A 20,124-nucleotide genomic window follows, 5' to 3' on the forward strand; every position below is an offset into this window, starting at 1 on the left:
AGTATAATACCTCAGCTAATGCATTTATATTGCACCAGCTGAATTAAAGAGTTACACGATTACTCTGCACTTCAGTAAGATACCGCATAGCTACAAATCCCCGCGGTTCAGAGAGTTAAAACATGACACGGAGCAGATTCTGCATTCTTAACACTGCAATTAAAATCTCTCAACCAGGACCTTCAAAACGTGCAGTACACACACAATTATTTAAAAAAAAAAAAAAATCTGTTTTGACCTTCAGTCCATGACAGGCCTTTATACCAGCTGGGAGCCTGAATAATAATAGAACCAATGCTATTAAAACCACAGTGTCTTACACTACATGGCACTTCAGAGACATTCAGGAGCTGCCCTGAATTTACAATCCCGTATTAAAGGGGCAGGCTGTGCGGAGGAAACTCGACAGTTAATGTTGATAGGCTGCTGCTGGACCCCAGCCCTGCAGCTCTGGTTCCCACCTGCAGAGAGGGAAGTTATCCCCTCCATCACTGAAAGACATGAGGTTTTAAGATACTTCTATAATGTCCAGTTGATTTCTTTTTTTTTTCATTTTCCAGTTATTGGTAATGGACTGGGGACCTCAAGTGGACGGTTAATGAACAACAGCCCCCCTTCAGAGAAACAGATGAGTAATTACGTTGTGTTAATGGTGTTTACCCAGCCTGTCATCCTATCTAACCTACAACCTTCTCATCCAAAAGGAGAAAAAAGTCCCTCTCAGGAGCTGGCAGGGGTTGAATCACTAATAAGCCTCCCACGCTCACTCCTTGAAGTTTGACCTTTACGCTGTCGCGAGTATATCGGTGTCTCATCTTACTGGCTGGCAAATCTTCAGATAAACTGCTCATTAGATGAAATAATTGTCTTTGGGAATATGTAATGCTTGTCTCTTTGTGGGGATTTTCCTGGCGGATTGATTCCTCTTTTGTTTATCTTTTTTTTCATTATCAGCAAATAGTAATAACAAAATGAATAATCTGATTTAGAAAACAGAGACAGAACATCGCGTTCGTTAAAGCTCTTTGAAAGCTAATCAAGCAGTCAGAGCTGAAGTCCCAAAGTCACCTCGTAGAAATTGGATTTGACTTGTTATGCGACACATCCAATGTCATTACAAACCAGCTGGCAGGAATCTTAGTTTAAATACCTTCTAAATTAACAGAATTTCTGTGATTTACCTCGAAATGTGAATGGATAAAAGATTTGGAAACGGCGAGATTACATCCCTTAAAGGAACAGTTCACCCAAAAATGAAAATTCAGTCTTCCAATCAATTTTGGATCAATGTGCTTGGATCACACCAAACAAGCTGTATATGGAGCCTTTTATGTTTCATTCCATTAAGTTTTTAACATTTTAAACAAGTCCTTATCTTCTTCAGTTGGACTATAAAACCATACCTGATTTACCATCGGCATGGGGTTGAGTAGATGAGTGGATGAACTGTTCCTTTAACCTATAACTTCAAGAAATTGGGGAACAACAGCAAGTAGCAATGAGATGCTACATTAAAAGGCTAATTCAACTGTTGAGCATCTGAGCCAAACAAGCCAAAGGGGTTTCCAACTTTATTTGTCTGATGAACCCCACTGAGTGTAAAGTCCAAACACTACCTGGAAGCTCCAAATATGTTGATGGATTGCTACTACAAAGCCTATTAATAACTACTTCACATTCTGTTAGCTTACTATTAGCACAGTTATTAAAATACATTTAGCGAACTGTTACAACTGTTTATCCAATACTTTTGGCATAACTGTCGCCTACACTGTCGATTTAATAGCCTAATTAATTTCAACCATAGGTTAATATGTTTTTCTAACATGTGTATATCAAATATGTTTTGTTAACATATTTTCAATACATTTTATTAACATATATTCAAGAGCCTACTTTTAGCTCGCCAAATGTTTTTCATCATTTTTTGGCTAAATAGCCTATATGTTCTTTTACTTGTAGCTAACTATTTGTACGGTTCATCCATTGATTGAAGAATTTCAACCATTTATCCACCACATCTAACTATTTTTGTGTTTGCTTGCTAGTTTTCCCTGTCATTTGCAACATTGGCTGACTGACTCAGGTTGATTTACAGCTAGCTTAGTGTAATAAGTATCAGTATTCATAACAGTTCGTCGTCCAAATTCTAAATGGCTCATTTCATTTTCTAGCTGTGTTAGCTGAGCTTAACTTTAGTCGAGTTAATTACAGTAACCTAATTGAGTTTTCTATGTGCTCTCCGGCAGCTGAGCTACAACCCCTGGGATCTGTCTTGGAATACCTTTACTGTTCTCAAAATGAATTGAGAAACCCAAACACACACACACACGCACACACAAACTTTATTGAATATTTTTTCATGTTGTTGAAAGTCAGGTAGGAATGGGTCGGGGGGGAACTTTAATTGTATTTTAAATGATTAAATTCACAACGTGGAACTCTGCGGCATCTGAACGAATCCTGCATTCTATTGAAAATCATTTCAAGCTACTCAAAGCTCAATTTATTTGTTTTTTTCCTGAGATGGACTCAAGTCAAATTAACTTCTACCTTGAGGTGCATTCCTCAGAGAAACGGAGGCAGAAAACATCAAGGTTTAATACTGCCTCTCACTTGAGCCCTCATTAATTTCAGAGGAGTTTAAATCGCATTCAAGGAGGGAAGAAAACTGCAATTTATGTTGATTTTGGTGAACACTGGTATTTTCTGAATATCTGCTTATAAAGACTATGATAATGTGCTCGTAATGGTTGAAATTGACTATTTTATTCAACAGATTCTACTTTCTGTGCACATTATTCTTTTATTACTGTAGCTGAATATCTGATGAAAAGAGCTTTATTTAGGCTCCGGATTACCAATGTATGAATACCAAGGTGTGCGGCTATTGCTGCATAATCTCAGTGAGATTTACTGCCAGAGGTTTCAGCTCTGTAGTGCCTTAGGTGTGTGGAGTCGCTGTGAAAGTCTGGGCAGCATTCAGCAGAGAAATACATCCAATGCGCTTAGTCATTATTAGAGTTAATTAGACAGGAGAGCTAAGAGGATTCTATAAAGGATGGTGAGCTCAGAGGGCTGGTGAGCCAAGCTTAAAGGAGGCTACTGGAGAACTTCTTTTCTTTTCCCTTTTGAGAATCATCACTAACAGCTGAGGACAGGTGACCCATTTCATCAGAAGCAAGAAGATAACTTATTGTGTTTGTAATAAGAATTATTTTTTCTTCCAGGAAATTAAAAGACTTTCAACGTACACGCTGTTGCCATAACAGTGTCAAGGATGCTTTTTATGGCTCTTGATCATAATTAGTGTATGAAGTGGAAATGACACGTGAACTTAGATAGCCTCAGTGTTAGAAACATTTTGAGAAAGGTCTTATACCCAAACCTGGTATTTTGATTGCGCAGGTGCACCAAGGACACAATTTCTTTTTTTTAATCCAAAATCATGTGCTGAGAGCAGCTTGTTTCACTTCACTTCAACGTTTTTTCTTTGTGCCTGAGGCTGATTAGGAAAAAGAGCTCATCTGAACTCCACTTCCCCCTCTCTCAGGATGTCCCCTGCTGGACTCCAGTACCTTTTGTAGGCTGCCAGCTCCAAACACTTTGAATGCAGCACCCCACCTCCAGATGCTGCTTCAGGAGCCTCAGTGTGGGACCAGCTGCATTTTCCTGGAGCAGCTAATGAGAGGCAGTAAAAAAGTCATCGTTCTGGCTGCTACAAAATGGTGTTAAAGATGGTATTGCAATGCCGACCTTCAGTCTGAAGGCAGTCACAGTTTGTTGTTAATGCGCCCCAAACCCCAAGGTGTCACCGATGTCATAATCAATTAAAATCTTAATTTCAATTTTCACTGGACTTAGAGACCTCAGCTCCGTGGACGGATGATGAAATGATGGGCCCCTGTGCACAGACATGCAAGAGGTCCTCCCGTCTGCACTGCTTATCTCATCATTATTTTGTGCCTTTTTCATCAACATTGTGTTGGTTAGGCAGACCTCCAAAGTGCTACTCTTGGGTTTAAAATTGCTTCATTTCATCTTCAGTCATTCTTGAAATAAACAGAGGGTTCTTTAACCTTTACCGCATAAAATAAGCAACAACTGTAAAGAGTTGCTGAATAAATAATATAAAGAAACTTCTAATGCGTGTTATAGCAGATTTATTTGGTTGTTGAATATATTCAACTTGCTTTGCTGATTTATATTCAAGTAAAGCCTTTGTATGCTATGTGCTTTTGGGGAAAATAATTAAAAATAAGGAAACGGATAGTGGAACAGGCTTGGTATTAGCTGAAATCCAACATCAGAATCAGAATCAGGAATTTGACTCTATTTTTTTCTTCGCTCACGATGTACAGAGATGTAAACATGAACATAAACATAAACATAACATAACAAACATTCAACTAGAAAGAACAAGAACAACAAAGAACTGTGAGTTAAAGAATGCTATAAAAATAAATAAGTAAGTAAATTGTTCAGAGGTCCGGTGTATTATAAATGTATAATTAAGTATATATATATATATATATATGTATGTATATATACATGTATATTATTTACAGTGAGGGGAACACGATCAGGCATTATAAGTCATAAGACACCATTAAAAGTCTTTTGATTCTACTTGAGTTGTGTCATGAATCACACATTTGATGTTTGTCAATTGAAAAGATAATTATTATTATTTTCTAATTTGACAAAGTTTGTCATAAACCTAATGAAATGTCAGACTGTGAAAATATGCAACTATAAGGACTGCACAGCCAACAGTTGCGTTAGTGGTGTCGTCTTGTTGACAATCACCAAAACTTAACTTAAACATTGCAGAGCTGGTCATGTAAAAAAAAAAAAAAACTGACAAACTCTCCTTTCACATAACTGCAGTTGTCAGTATGATCAAATTGATTGCGATTTTAATCATTTTCTGTGCCCAGTTGCAACCATGGTGCTGGTGAAGTACTGTGAGTGAAATGATTGATGTTTTACTTTATTTACGACAAACTAAGCAACCTGTTGATGGTCACTGCATTTCCCACTTTACCCCTCCCTCTCTATTGCATTTTCCACATCAGTATTAACCTGCTGCTGCCTCTAAATGCACAACCGAGCTACCTCAATGCTACTTTGCACCTCGTGTAAATACTGTACATTTCTTATTTAGTTTATTTAGTCTATTTTATTGCATCTGACGTGTTTTGTGTCTGTGTACTTAATAGGCTGACTTGTGTCTGTGTACAACTACTTCAGGTGGCCTTCAGTGGCCCCCCAGGGACAAATAAAGTTTTTTGAATTGAACTGAAAACTGTGTCCATCAAAAAAAAAAGTGTTTTAATTCAGAACCATCATATGTGTAACTCATTGCACAATGCAAATGGGATCAAAACATTTTTCACTACCATATTTATTCCCGGAAGGGGCGTAAATGCAACAAAGTCATGTGTTGGCTTTTCACAATAAAACTCCAGATAGCAACCAACCTGCGAATTTGAAAGAAAGTGTCACACCGACTTCCTGTTTGTCTGAAAGGAGGAGGAGGAGTTAGCGGTCTGTGCTGCGGACTGACGGACAGACAGACACAGTTACAGTACTTTTCATTTCTCTGTTTACATTGAGGGACGCAACTCTCCTTCCTCTCCCTCCCGGGGTGACGGTATGGACGTACCGAGGAGAGTTCGGCAGCTGCAGTGACGCACTTTAAATTCAGCGGCTCGGATTCAAACAGCTGTGAGTGAAGTTCGTCTTTATGTTGTGTCGCTGCTCAGGCCGCCCGTCCCCCCACATACTCCACCCGGTCAGGCTGTCACGGGACAGACACGGGCTTGTTGTTTCATTTTTTATATCCCTCTCAGCAGCGGACATTATGTTAAAATGCTAACTTTGGCTAGCTCCAGTAAAACTTGTGCAGTTTAACCGTCACATGCAGTAAACCACTTGGTCTGAACGTTGACCCTCTGACTCAGCTGACGAGCTATCAACATCTCATAACAGTATAATAACCCGTATAACCTGCTGAACACTGCTTTGTCATGTCTTTGTGATAATCCACCAGAGGCTGTTTGTGAACCAGGGTCCACCATGGTGCAGGAGTACCAGTCCCCCGTGCGGGTCTACAAGCACCCGTTTGAGCTAATCATGGCGGTGAGTACTGTGTGTTCCCATCCAGAGCTGTTATAAAGATAAAGGATCCAGAGCACTTGAAGGATATTACATAACTAATAGTTGTTACCCTTCTTAGAAAGTGCTGGCTGCGACCCTTGCACTCTTAAAACATATTCTGCTGAGAATGGAGAAACTAAATATTAAACAGATAAATGTTATAGTATACAAAACACTTACAAAATGGCTGTAGCCTTTTCTGCATCCTAGGGTCATGTGTCTCGCTCTTCATTTACACATTACTGCAGTAAATGTACACACCAAGTGAAGGACAGAATGTTCTGTGTACCCTCCTCTCACCGACGTCTGCAGTGAATGCAGTAGTATATAGGTCACACTGTGAAGTAGCTGCTTCATAAACGTGACATTAATTCAGCACCTAAAAGAATAACGTCTACTTTCCATTCAGTTCAGTACCAGTCTGACTATAGTTAAATGTTTTGTGCCTTTAACCCTCAGAGACCCAGACACATGCCGGCGGCTAGAAACAGCTGTTTCTCGGAAATGTTCAGTAGTTTTTGAGCTGCTGATCTTATCCATACTTGGCTAAAAACTCACGGAAAGGAGAGTTTAGCCCATATGAGAAAAGTCACTTTTGCTTCAGTGTCCTCTGTTATGATATAATACTCTGTCTTTTACTCCCTGCACCACCTTTGGACACATCCACACTGTAACTTTTAAAATGGCAGGACACTGATTACCTCAGAATTACAGAGTAAAGTACACTATTAGATTTAAGTGTCGTGTTGTATTGTTTATATGTGGCGGACCCTGCCACCTTTCTAGCCTCAAACAGTGTTCTAGGGACCTCATTTTCCTCTGGGAACAGCTTGTTTATTCAGTGATGGAAAAGATAAATTCCAAATTTGTATCATTGCCTCTTTAATATTGTGAATATTAAAATTCAGAGTTTGAATTTCTTCTCAAAACTACACAGTGCCCCTTTACGGTTCTCCTGAATTAAATGATGTATGGCACTTGATGCTGACTGCTAGAACAGGGTAGAAAACAAAAAATAAATATGTCAGCGTCTCAGAAATAAGTCAAGGTCTTTTTTGTAAAGATACACATCTGTAGCTCTTTAAAACTCATTGTGTGTGCTGTCCTGAGATGTCAGGAGTTTTTGTAATTGTGTTGTGATCGCTCCAGTTCAAAGAAACAACTGCTGGTATTAAAACATTACTTGAATTTCTCAGCTGACTGCTCTTCTAGCGAAACTAATTTAGCCGTCACAAGATTTATATTATAGTGCAGCATTATTCAACAGTCTTACCAGAGAAATCCACTGAAATAGCAGCCGAGATCCTAATTTCCAAACATTTATTCACCATAAGATTATCTCTCTTTCCCTTGAGTGGAAAACTTCACCTGCAAACTGCCACTCAGTGATTTAAACTCATGTAAGAACAGGAGCTGTGTGTGAAGTGAAAGTAGGACAAAAGAAAAATCAGAAGCAGACTTTTTTCATCCACTTTCACCGTCTGTTTCTTGTCCTCTGAAGTTACATATTAAGCCACATATTATGCAATAGCCTCAGAGGAGGTAAAGCCTGTGTCGCTGCAGTGACTCCTTCACCAAACAGTCCAAGTCAACACCTACACAAGCTTTATTTTTCTGTGAAACATCGTTAGCAGAAATACCTCTTGCATCACTACATGTTATTGAAAAAGGATCTCTGAAATAGGCCCTTTGTGGAGAGTAAACAGCAGCCCCTGTGAAAGGATCCAGGCCTCAGCACCATAAAGGAGAGAGCCCAATGAATAGAACTGCCTCCTCCGCTTTCATTTATCTCTGGGCTTTCTCATTAGTCCCCTGGCTGATCCTGCCACTGACATACTCCAGGTTATTACCTTAGCTAATAGTCTTCATCAGTGGCCAGGATACCACTTGATGTTTAACCAGTGTCATAGTTGTTGTCCCTCTCGTGACACCTCTATATGACATTTCTTATGTAATTGAAGTGGCGCTAGATTTGTTCAGCTGGAGAAATTACTAAGCTATTAGTTAAAATTTTAGTAAAGCATTTTTCCTGCTCCACGGCTGTGGCCATCCGACAATTATTGGGTCGCCAGTGACAGTTGTCTTCGGACACACTCTGCTCAGCTTTTATCTTTTATGCTTATAGCACTGAGAGGAAAAGGAAGGACAAAGATTTCAATTTGTTTGCCATCACTGAGACATATTGTTTTTTTCGCACAGTGTGTCTGTTATGTTAAACAGGTCAATGCTGCTTATTTACCAAGGAAAGCTCTCCCATTAATTTGCTTAGTGAATAATGCCATCTTATTGATTCAGATTTCTCATATGCTGTGCTGTATCAATATAAGCTGGATATGTGGGTTGCTGAAAGACACATGCTTGAGGGTGAATTCGGAGAGGAAAAAAAAACACAACTGAAAATGTTGTCTTTTATTTGTTCCTTGTCAATACCTGTGGTGTGTTAACAAGTCTACTTTTCCCTTTCATCACTGCGGCTTTTCTCACTGGTTTCTTCTTCATGACATTTTTAACCAAGGATTAACTAGACCTAAAATTGGCTTAGGAGTTTCTCTTTACCTAATGGTTAACTAGTAGTTGGTTTTACTACTCAGAATTTCGTGTCCATATTGTTAAACGTTGCCCTGTAATGTAATGGTTGGTTGGTTCCTTCCTTGCTTTTGGTTACTAGGTAGTTGATTATCAGCAAAAACGACACTGCTATTAGTTATGTATCCTGAAGGCTGTTTTTTTCAGATCCTGAAACAGCCAGTCAGCGTCTCAATCAATATTGACAGGAGAGCCCTGCAGAAATTAGCCCGGACAGACGGCCATACAGTTTGCTCTGGGCAGTAAAACGCTGAGTACTCACGGCGTGTAAAAGCTACCACAGCTGTGAGCTACTGCACTGCAAAAAACGCCATCAAATTTGAATCTGCATTATTATAAACTGTTTAAGTTGCTAACTATTAAATGCATTCGAACCTGACAAAGAAATGAGGTGCTCTAAATGAGATGCTGGACTATTTAGTCATAACATCACAGTTTACTCTTTTGGCAAGTGACTTCTCTTAATGGGTCCATACAAACCAGCTTTCCTGCCCAATTTGAGAGCTACTTGGAAGTAGGCAGGACAAAAGCAAGAAACCTCAAGTGGGAATAGAATGAACGGAGCCACTTGCACAAATAAAATAAAAATAGTCATAAAATGATTGGTGCAATCATAAGGACTAGAGGATCTATAATTTGTTTTGTACCAATGAGTGTCTCTAGCTTCCTTTCACATTAGGGCTGGGCGATATATTGATATAAAACATATATCGATATATTTTTTAAATGTGGAATTAGACCCTATCGCGTATATCGATATAGTTCAAATTTGCGCTGTGATCCTTGCTCCAGGCAAGCCGCTGACCCGGAGCTCTCTGCGCTGCTCCCCGCACCCCTCCTCCTTCATGCACAGAGAGGGGAGGGGCTGGAACAGACACTCCGGCACTCTTCAACAAACTATTGTTGCCCTGCACTTCGGCCTTGATGCCCCATGAAAAAAAAATCATCGTACGGCCACAGTGGCCTCTGTGCCCCTGGCCCGGTCAGCGTAGCGAGCTTGCCTTGAATTACAGCCACCTGAGTGCACAGTAGTCACTCACAGTAACTTCAGTGAGTCCGCGGTTTGCGCAGGTGGAGTCTCATCATCACGATGATCTCACGTGAAAGTCTCTCAAACAGCAGCAGCGTCTCAAAACAGAAGAACGAAACTTACAGCACAGCGAGCGACTCAGCCAGTTTGACATGATACGTAACTGACTTATGTGGTAGGATTTAGTCCGGTAAAGTTGGAAATATATTCACAGATTCGAACTTCCTGGATCAATAACTCATAAGTGAAACCTTGTTAAAACACAACTGACGGCTCTTTCCCACGGTAGTAAGGAAGACAACGAGCTACAACGTAATTTTGGGGAATTTCTATTGGGAGAAATATTCAATAACATTAATATTCAGTGTGGTATCACAAAACTCACCTCACCCTAATCCTACTTAAAAAACAAACTGTTTTCTAATGTAACATCAACTTGATATTGGTATTTAAAAAACGTTTTGATACATAATCCATGTGTTATTATAAATTAGGATGTTATGGTATCAGTCTGAAAGGTAAATCAACAAATTTTACTTAGTGGTCTTTGTGCCCTGCCATGTGGCCTTGGTGCCCCTGAAAAAAAAAAAATGGACTTGCCCCTAAAATGATGAAATTCCCACCCACATGTCATATTTGGCTTTGACTTTGACTTAACATTTGCTCTCAATTTGCAATAAAAATATTGGGATATATATCGTATATCGATATTCAGCCAAAATATATCGGGATATGACTATTGGTCCATATCGCCCAGCCCTATTTCACATGTGACTCATTTCTTCCTCTCAGGCCTACGTGAGGAGGTTCCCAAAGTGCCCCCTTATCCCAGTGTTTGTAGACAGCGAGATCGTCAGTGAGAACCAAAGCAAGGATGGATCCACATTGGTGACTGAGAGGCGCTGCGTGATCGACATCGATGCCCCAAGACTTCTTAAACGGGTACCTGTCCTCTGTCAACGGTTGCTATAATTTGTTGAAGAAATAGTAAATAGTTTGTCAAGACTATGTCAGAGAGTGGGAGCTGTTATGGCAGTTTTGTGTCACATTGCATGAATTTGTACTTTTAATTTTTGCTAGATCGCCGGTGTAGATTACCTCTACTTTATCCAGAAGAACACTCTAAATCGCAGAGACAGGACGCTCCGCATCGAGGTCCACAACGAGACCTTTTCCAGCAGAGTCGTTGTCCGAGAGTGCTGCAACTACACAGTGAGCCTCATACAGCATGTCAACAGATGGACATGGGTCAAGTTAATATTTTAACGCTTTTATAACAATATTTTTGATTCATTATTCTCTTCTACAGGTTCATCCAGAGAATGAAGACTGGACGTGCTTTGAACAGACAGCTAGTATGGATATCAAGTCCTTTTTTGGCTTCGAGAGCACAGCAGAGAAGATAGCTATGAAACAATATGCTAGCAGCATTAAGAAGGTTGGCATCTTTGAACTCACTTCTGCATATTCATCTGTATAAATCAGCAAAAGATTACCACAATGTCACATTAACTCAAAGTCTTGTCTCCTTTCTGCATTGTAGGGTAAAGAAATTATTGAGTACTACCTCAGAGAGCTGGAGGCAGAAGGAGTAACTTTCATACCTCGTTGGACTCCCCCTGTGGTCTCTGGCACAACCAGAGCAATCCCGGTGAAGGGTGCTAGGAATGGACTGGACAGCAAAGACACAGAGCTGGTGGTCGGCTCACCTGATGGTCAGCATTTACTTGCCAATCACAATTAAGTGTGGCATAACAGCCAATACGAAAGTGCAGTCATAAAGTTATAAGTGGCATCGTGGTATTTTTCCTTTGTGTTGACTAATTCACATTATGTGCGCTCACCCAGGACTGAGATGTGTACAGGGACTGAAATATGCCCCTCCTCTTCTGTTTTTGAGTTATTTTGTTAGACTAACATTTTTAAGTCTGTAAACAATTATTGATTTGGTGGTGAATATATTATTATATTGCTATGATTTTGTATAAAAAAAATAACAGCAGCTTGCAGAAGAAACTCATTTTATCATTTTGGCTCATGTTGAAAATACACTGCAGTGCTCAGCTTCTCGTGTCTTCATGTGTTGCACACAGTATACACTAACTTTACACTGTACTTGTGTTTTGGCCCCCAGACAAGCTAGATGCTGACTACATCAGACGTTACCTAGGAGATTTAACGCCTCTGCAGGAGAGCTGTCTTATTCGACTGCGCCAGTGGCTTCAAGAAAACAACAAGGGCAAGGTCATCTATACACATACACACGCAATTTTGTTTTACTACAGAGCAGTTTGCTTACACACTTAAGTTGGTTGTGCTGCTCACATGTAATGCAAATAACAAGTTTCCATCGGTTAAAATGTTAAGCATTTATCAGTAATTTTGACCTCTGCTTGTTGCTGTACAGATTCCAAAGGATCAGCACGTGCTGCGCTTCCTGAGGGCCAGAGATTTCAACCTTGACAAAGCCAGAGAGTTCATGTGGCAGTCGCTCACCTGGAGGAAGCAGCACCAGGTAGATTTCCTCTTGGACACGTGGGAGCGCCCACAACTGCTTCAGGACTATTACGCTGGAGGCTGGCACCACCACGACAAAGGTACTTTATAATTAATGCCTGCCTACTTTATCTTCAAATTATCACATTTTGATTATTATGCTGATAACCATTATTGTGCTTTCGTTTATCCACAGTGAAAGTGGAAACTAATCAGTGAATGTAAACATAAAAGAAGCAGAGAGGTTTACAGGGCTTTCACAACAACGTGGAGTAGATCTTGTTTCCTCTGGCACATTCAAATGCTACTCAGGTTTTCTGCGGGGTCTTAAAAAGTCTCAAATTTGACAATTTCAATTGTAGGCCTTAAAAAGTCTTAAATACATCCATATTTTGCATATAGGTCTTAAATTACATTTAGTTAGGTCTTAAATATGTAAATTCATTTACTGCTTCCGTCGTCGCCTTTTTTATTGTTTGTTTTTTTGTGTTGGGGAAATGTGTTGGTGAGAATCACAGTTAGCTCCGTGTGTTGTACTTCTTTCTGAAGTATCCAGGAATGTAAGTGGCATTTTGCTAACAGCCCTGTCGGAATTTATCGCTGTACACAAAGACTTCGACTGCGGAATCTGCTACAACTATGGGAAAGTGTAAATTTAACAAATGTTGGCTTGAACAACCAGAATTCAGTTGGTTAAAAGCCTCATAATTAAATTGAAGCGCAGTATAAGCGCGAGAGGACCCTCAAATTGGGAACATTTGATGTGAAAGCGCTGGTGTTGCACACAATATCGGAAAAACACCAGTTGTCTTCTGAAGGTCTCCAGCAAAGTCATGCTATCACAAACTTTTGTACACCTTTGCCACCAGTTCCTGGGCCAAGTTCATCCAGTTCTGCTCGACCCAAGCAGCAATCGACATTCAAACCATCTTTGTTTCAACTCCGATGTTAAAGGGGAGGTTCTTTGGATTTTAAACTGTGTGTGTTGAACTAAATTAAACGAAATTCCTAGATAAACTAAATCTCTTAATCACTTGTTAAACTCATTAAACTAAACTGAAATGAAAAGCAAACTGAAAAACTAAATTAAAATTTAAAAACTAATAACCCTGACACCCACTAGGTCTTAAATCTAGTTCAAACCTGCAGAAACCCTGGCTACTATTCCATCACATACACTGATCTTAATTAGTGCATATTTTAATAAATGTACCTACCCATTTGTAAACATGTAACAAAGGGAGAATTAGGCTTTGTGAGAGTGTTTGTGAGAGTGACAAAACATTTCTTATGAACTGGGGCACATTAGTTTGCATGATTGCTCAGTGCCAAAACATACAAAAAAGGTGTGTGTGAACATTTTAAACCATATGATAAAAAATTGAGGCATAGCACATATTTTCTTCACATAACATTAGCCTGTTGCTTTGGCAATATGTTTTTTCAGTGATTAGCTCATAAATTATGCCCCTAAATAAGGAAACTGCAGCGCTTTAATGGACGTTTTAATCGAATGAGGATGTCACCTGTCTGTGCAATCAGTGCAATACTTTGTGTTTTGTCATCAATTACTTTGCTAATATTTGTCAAACATTGAAGAACACTCTTGGCTCCCTACGAGGCAGGACAGAAGCACATATAGAGCATGTGTGGTGGACTGATGCAGACAGATAGGCGTGTTTCTCTCCTTGAGGCAAGTGTTCATATAATGTACATAGCCAATCAAAACTATTTGGTGTTTCAATCAAGCCTAGTCCAATATCAAACTCAGTCGCCCTCTATCACTCTAAATTTTAAACCACCCATAACTGCTCAACCATAATTTAACCTCGTCACATGTAGGATCCACATAAAATAGTTCCAACTCATAAATATCAGCCACAAAAATACGCCTGTTTTTTTCATCAAGATCCATGTATACTTTCCCCAGAAATCAATAATGTCAAAAAATGGATGTCTTCTTTTTATTCTGTTTTTGTGTAATCCTGACAAAACCATCTTACAAAAGGACGCAGGTGAAATCATAACCTCCCTGCAGAGGTAATAAAGAAACCGGCAGGTTGGCCGGCAGCCAGTGTTTATGGAAAGCTCTTGGTTTAGTCTTCTGTATTTGAATGCACACGGGTTCAAATCAAATGGCCTGTTAATTATTGACTGTAAAATCTGAGCACCATCTGTTGCAGCTCCCATGTTTAAAAATGAGTCATTGCTTTTAAAAGCTTAGCTGATCCACCAGGTCAGAGTAATACCTGTGAAAGCCAGCTTTCTGCAGTACAGCCTCAGTTTCTGTTTGTGTGTGTGGTTTAGATGGCCGTCCTCTGTATGTCTTGCGTCTGGGGCAAATGGACACGAAGGGCTTGGTACGAGCTTTAGGAGAGGAGAAGCTACTGAGACAGGTGACATGAATACATACACACAAACAGTCATTTCTATTTAAAATATCTTCCGTCACATTAATGCTACAACTTGATGAATGTGACACAGGTCCTGTCTCTCAACGAGGAGGGACTGAGGCGTTGTGAAGAAAACACCAGAGTCTTCGGTCGGCCCATCAGGTACCTAAATACTAATTAATCCGCTGTTTCTTCAGTACTTGCTCATACAGTCATGTGACGTCTTATGTTAATGTGTCTGTCAGCTGCTGGACTTGCTTGGTGGATCTTGAGGGTCTTAACATGCGTCACCTCTGGAGACCAGGCGTGAAGGCTCTGCTGAGAATCATCGAGGTGGTGGAGGCCAACTACCCCGAGACTCTAGGTCGCCTTCTCATACTGAGGGCGCCCAGAGTTTTCCCAGTGCTCTGGACCCTGGTGAGAATGAACGCCAGCATTTACATTTTATTAGCAGCCATAAATGTGGCTTTAATTAATCATCAGACAGTGGTAGAATAGATTAAGTTGTACCGTACAGACACTGATATTGCAGAGATAAGTCTCAATAGCCTGGTGCAAGATTGTGAAAACGAGCGTATGATAAACAAAGAAGAGAGATGAGCTGCCTAATTACAACCACACAATATGCAGATCCTCATAGGGGCAGATTTGATTACAGCCACATCCGTATGGAATGATATAGTTTGGAGGAGGGTAATCACATTCAGCAAAGGAATAAATACAAGTTGTGAAAAAACTATACTAATATGTGAAAAACAAATCAAAACACCAATAAAGGCTAGAAAAGCAGCACACTGTAAGATTGGGCAGCAACAGCTACTACCTGGAGAAACAGAAAACTCAAGACAGAAAAAAGATGCTTAGAAACACCATCAACCAGCCAACCTATTTTTTTTTCTTAAACATTAATAATTCAAATATCCATGGATCAACATTTACAGTTCAGAACATGTGAACCTGCTGTTTTCTCCATGTTCTCTGATGACCGTATTGTTTCCAGGTGAGCCCTCTGATTGACGAGAACACCCGCAAGAAGTTCCTCGTTTATGCCGGAAACGACTACCAGGGTCCAGGAGGACTGGTGGACTACATAGACAAAGAAATCCTCCCCGACTTCTTGGGAGGGGATTGCATGGTGAGGTTCGGTTCTCAGAGCTGAACATGTTGATTTTGTCCTCAAAACACACACACAGTGAAATATCATTTATACATAAAACATATTTTCGTGTGAGTTGTCTCTTCTTGTCAGTGAGCCTGAAGTTTTTTTATTCTCCTGCCCCCTCCAGTGTGACATCCCTGAGGGAGGTATGGTCCCCAAATCTTTGTACAGGACAGCAGAAGAGCTGGAGAGTGAAGAAAACCGCCTTCTAACTGACTCCATCTATAAGAGTGCCAGTATTTTCAAAGGAGCCCCATATGAGGTAGAGTTTCTGCTTTTAAATCAGCACCCAGATCCACATGTAGCAAGGAGGGAAGCTGTCTGAACTTTGCTAAAGTATCGTTTCTTAACGGGGGGGGGGGGGGGGGGCAGTGGCATCACCAGGGGGTATTCAGAGAACGTCTGTGTGTGATGGAAGCCATATTTTTGTAGTATTTGCAAAGGCGTGTTGTCTGCGACATTACAAAAGCTGCCAGTTTACAACTAGGCAACTAGACCAGATGGTGGTTTTGATAATGGGGATTTTGTTAACGCCTTCTCATAATCATAGATTATCAAACATTGTTTGTGGAAGGTGAATAGTTTTTCACACAAACAATAAAAGGATTTATAAACCATTTATGAAGTGTACAGGTTTAAACATCAGTTGCCACTTTATAGTGGCCCTCCAAATAATGCTTAAAGATGAACTACACAGTATTTATTAAACATTAACTTTACTAAAAATAATGTCAGTGTTTGTTTACAGTGAAATAGTTTAACTTTTAGTAATCTATAAATTAACCATTTATAGTTATTATAGGTGTTACTAGTGTTCCTGTCAGCGCAGCTCCATGTTACCTTCACAGGAATGTGACACTGGAGTATCAGCTATCCTGAAATTTAATCAACATGATGTTTACTGTGTCAACTCAGGGTAATGGATGCTGTCTTTAGGGTTATCCCTGTGGAGGCAATTAAGAGTTCCTTGCTCTTAAAAGCATTCATTTCTCCAGAGGATACACTGTAATATCACCATGGTTACAAATTTACACTTGTAGTTCAAGTAACTCAGCGCCCGGCATCCATCCATCTGTCCGTCCGTCTGTGACAACAATGTTGTGAAATCAGACACCTCTCTCCTGACAAGCTGAGTCACAGTAATGCTTCTACCTGACTGAAGGAGCTTGACATGAATCTTTGGTCAAAACTAGCTTTTGTGAAAAGCAGGACTGCATCAACATAATTTCATCATATCATATTATTATTATTATAAAATAATTTTGTAATCACGTAATAATTTACGTTTATAATATAGGCCTTTATAGTCATTACAAGTGTAAAGAGACATTTATTTGTAGCCTAGGCTCATTAGCAGCAGAATTACCAGTTCAAGAGTAGTCAAACAATCTGCACTGAGAATAACTTGCACTGAGAGATAAAGTTAACATAAGTAGAATTCCTTATCATTCTGCTTTTTTTCCTACATAGCAACCTCAGACCTTTTCGCAGGTTGGCTGTTGTATTGTTGTAACAATTAATTAGAGCAGTTTTTGTTTTGTATTTCTGATTATTCGTGATCAATGACATGACCTGATAATTTTCTAAACCTCATAAATAGATTTTCTATTCGCATGGCTCTTTTGCTCCCTGCGAAAGTAATGATAATGATATTCCAAATGTCAAGTCAAATAAATTCTGTCATTCGACACAGCGAAATTCTGAATAATAATCAACATTTTTATTCGGGGAAGACGATTAGCCTTAATTTTTGTTGATGGGGGCTGCAAAGGTCCTGGAAAATGGAAAGGGGAGTGCGAGTATAAAGCTTTATATTTCCAATTAATGCCCATGCTGGATTTTATACCATGGATTAGGCTGCCATCCGCTGGAAGAAATCTATATGGCAGGCTTTCAGAAATGTGAGAAACGTGATTAACGACCTTCTGTCTGCTGTTCTGTGTTTACAATCTCTTTACATCCTCTGGCAGATGCTGGTCGAGATCACCGAGGCCTCCTCCGTCATCACCTGGGACTTTGACGTGTCCAAAGGAGATGTGATTTTCAACATCTACCACTCCAAGAGAGCTCCACAGCCTCCCAAGAAAGACACCCTTGGAGCTCACGCCATCACGTCCCTCGGGGCCGTTAACACCCAGCTGATAGACAGGAACTGGGTGCTGGGAAAAGATTACAGCATGGTGGAGAAAGCACTCACCTGCAGGGAGGGAGAGAGTGTGCAGGTGAGAGAGAGAAGATGGCCGACAAAACTTTTGTTTGTCCTTACTTTCTGTCCGTCGCATTGAAGCATTTAAATTCATGCTCCATTCAAACAGGGCTCCCACGTTACGCGCTGGCCCGGCTTTTACATCCTCCAGTGGCGCTTCCACAGCACTCCGGCATGCTCTGCCTCCAGCCTGCCTCGAGTGGATGATGTGCTGGCCTCGCTGCAGGTCTCCTCACACAAGTGTAAGATCATGTACTACACCGAGGTGCTGGCCTCCCATGACTTCAGGTCAGTTTATTCATTCCACTGAGCGTATTTTCTCCTCTCATAGTGTTGTGTTGTCTTTGTCTCTGAAGCTGTGTGTGTATTTATCAAAGCTGTTTGTCAGATTTCTTCCTTCTGTACCTATTTACCTGTCCATGTGCTTGATCTACAGTGATTGGGTAGGAACCAACACTTAATTTCTGTCTTTTTCTGTCATTTTCTAGGGGATCCATGACAAGTCTGGAGTCGAGTCATAGTGGTTTCTCTCAGCTCAGTGCTGCCACTACCTCCTCTAGCCAATCACACGCCAGCTCCACCATCTCTAGGTAGCATCTGCTCAGCAGGTGTTAAAGGAAGCAGTGACCTAAAACCTCCTGACATATACTCCGACTGTGCCTTGTGGCTTCATAAAGAGGCTGTTTTTACTAGTACACTTGAAGGGGCACTATGTAGTTTGGAGAATAAATTGAGGAGCAGAATTTTTATATTTACATTATTAATGAGGTAATAATACAGATTCAGGATAATTTATTATTTCCATAAGTGAAAAAACAAGCTGTTCTCAGCGGAAAAAAAGGTCCAAAGAACACTGTTTGAAGCGACTTGTGATCCGCCACAGGGTCCGTCATATAACAGTAATAAAACTGTCTTGAACTTGAAGGTCAGTTTGTTTAATCAATTTATTCAGTCATGAAAACAAAGAGTTTGTTTATTTATTTTGTTTAAACATGAGAATAAGAAAATAAAAATCAATGAATTCTTCTGATTAAAATATCTCCCCCAAAACTACATAGTGCTCCTTTAAATAAGACATTCATCCGATGATTGAAGTTGAGGAGAGTGATATTATTTGATGTTTTATTGATCGGTTTGGACGGAATCACGCGCTTAAAAGTTTTAATTTACTGTGCGTATGATGACTGACTTGTTTCTTTTCTTTGCTGGACTAATAGTAATGTATAAAAAAATGCAAAGCACAGTGCAAATATCTGACTGACTGTATTTATAGTAGGTGTGTGTCCCATAAGTGCCATTACAGAGGAGCATCTGCTGGATCAATAATGCAAAAGGGAGACACCCCACAAACAGCAGCTCTTACATAAGATTAGATGTTGCGGAGAGATTGAAAACTAAAAAAGTGTCTGTACTCCACACACAGCTTCCTTTTCCTCATGTCGTGTTTGCCGACCACAAGATGTCAGTGTACTCTGTGACTGGAGCTGCTCTCGTATCTGCAGAGCATTCACACTCTCACTCACTCGCTTTGTCTGGTTGTCGTCTAAGAAATCGAAAGAAGGATTGTTTTAATAAAGAATTTATCACAAAAATTCATATTGATTTAACTCCATAAAGTGTCTTTATGCTGAATTTAGAGAAAATAATGACTGCAGAAGCGGAGCTATAGTAGCGGGGAAGTCATTTGGAGTAATCGTAGAGATGGGCTATTAATCATTTTTACAGCGAAAGGTGAGATGTTAAGAGTGAGCAGATAATATGAAAGCTTTTCTAAAATATGCAGAGCGCTCTCTGGATTTCATGTAGTGTTGTTTTTGGGCTTGTTAGGTGTAGCTGCTGAGTTTTCTGAGGCAGCTAATTTGAATGCAATATAGTGCAGCCCCTTGTGATCTGGCACGGGGCCAGGCAGACTCCTGATTTACATAAAACTTTAATTTCCATAAACTTATCAGATGCTTCCAGCTAAAGCTTAATTGAATTTCCCTGTGTTATTTTTTTCTCTCCTCGGATTGCAAACTTGTGTCGAATTGCTGCTTATCCCAATGCAAACTCAAACTCTGGTGGCCAGTGGTGGAGCTTTCTGAGGGGTCGA

General features: G+C 40.1%; 1 protein-coding gene across 1 annotated transcript; it reads left to right on the forward strand.

Moving 5' to 3' along the window:
- The first annotated feature begins 5,504 nt into the window (after positions 1-5,504).
- Positions 5,505-19,628, forward strand: sec14l1 (SEC14-like lipid binding 1). The gene is made up of 16 exons (XM_030408495.1): positions 5,505-5,730; positions 6,056-6,144; positions 10,571-10,720; positions 10,859-10,990; positions 11,088-11,216; positions 11,322-11,493; positions 11,913-12,022; positions 12,186-12,375; positions 14,582-14,670; positions 14,759-14,829; positions 14,913-15,084; positions 15,668-15,802; positions 15,954-16,088; positions 17,797-18,048; positions 18,142-18,320; positions 18,521-19,628. Exons 2-16 carry the CDS (start codon positions 6,082-6,084, stop codon positions 18,624-18,626), a joined length of 2,085 nt encoding a protein of 694 aa, XP_030264355.1. The 5' UTR covers positions 5,505-5,730; positions 6,056-6,081; the 3' UTR covers positions 18,627-19,628.
- The last annotated feature ends 496 nt before the right edge of the window (positions 19,629-20,124 follow it).

This window comes from Sparus aurata, chromosome 23 (genome assembly GCF_900880675.1).
Source record: "Sparus aurata chromosome 23, fSpaAur1.1, whole genome shotgun sequence".
NCBI classification, from domain to species: Eukaryota; Metazoa; Chordata; class Actinopteri; order Spariformes; family Sparidae; genus Sparus; species Sparus aurata.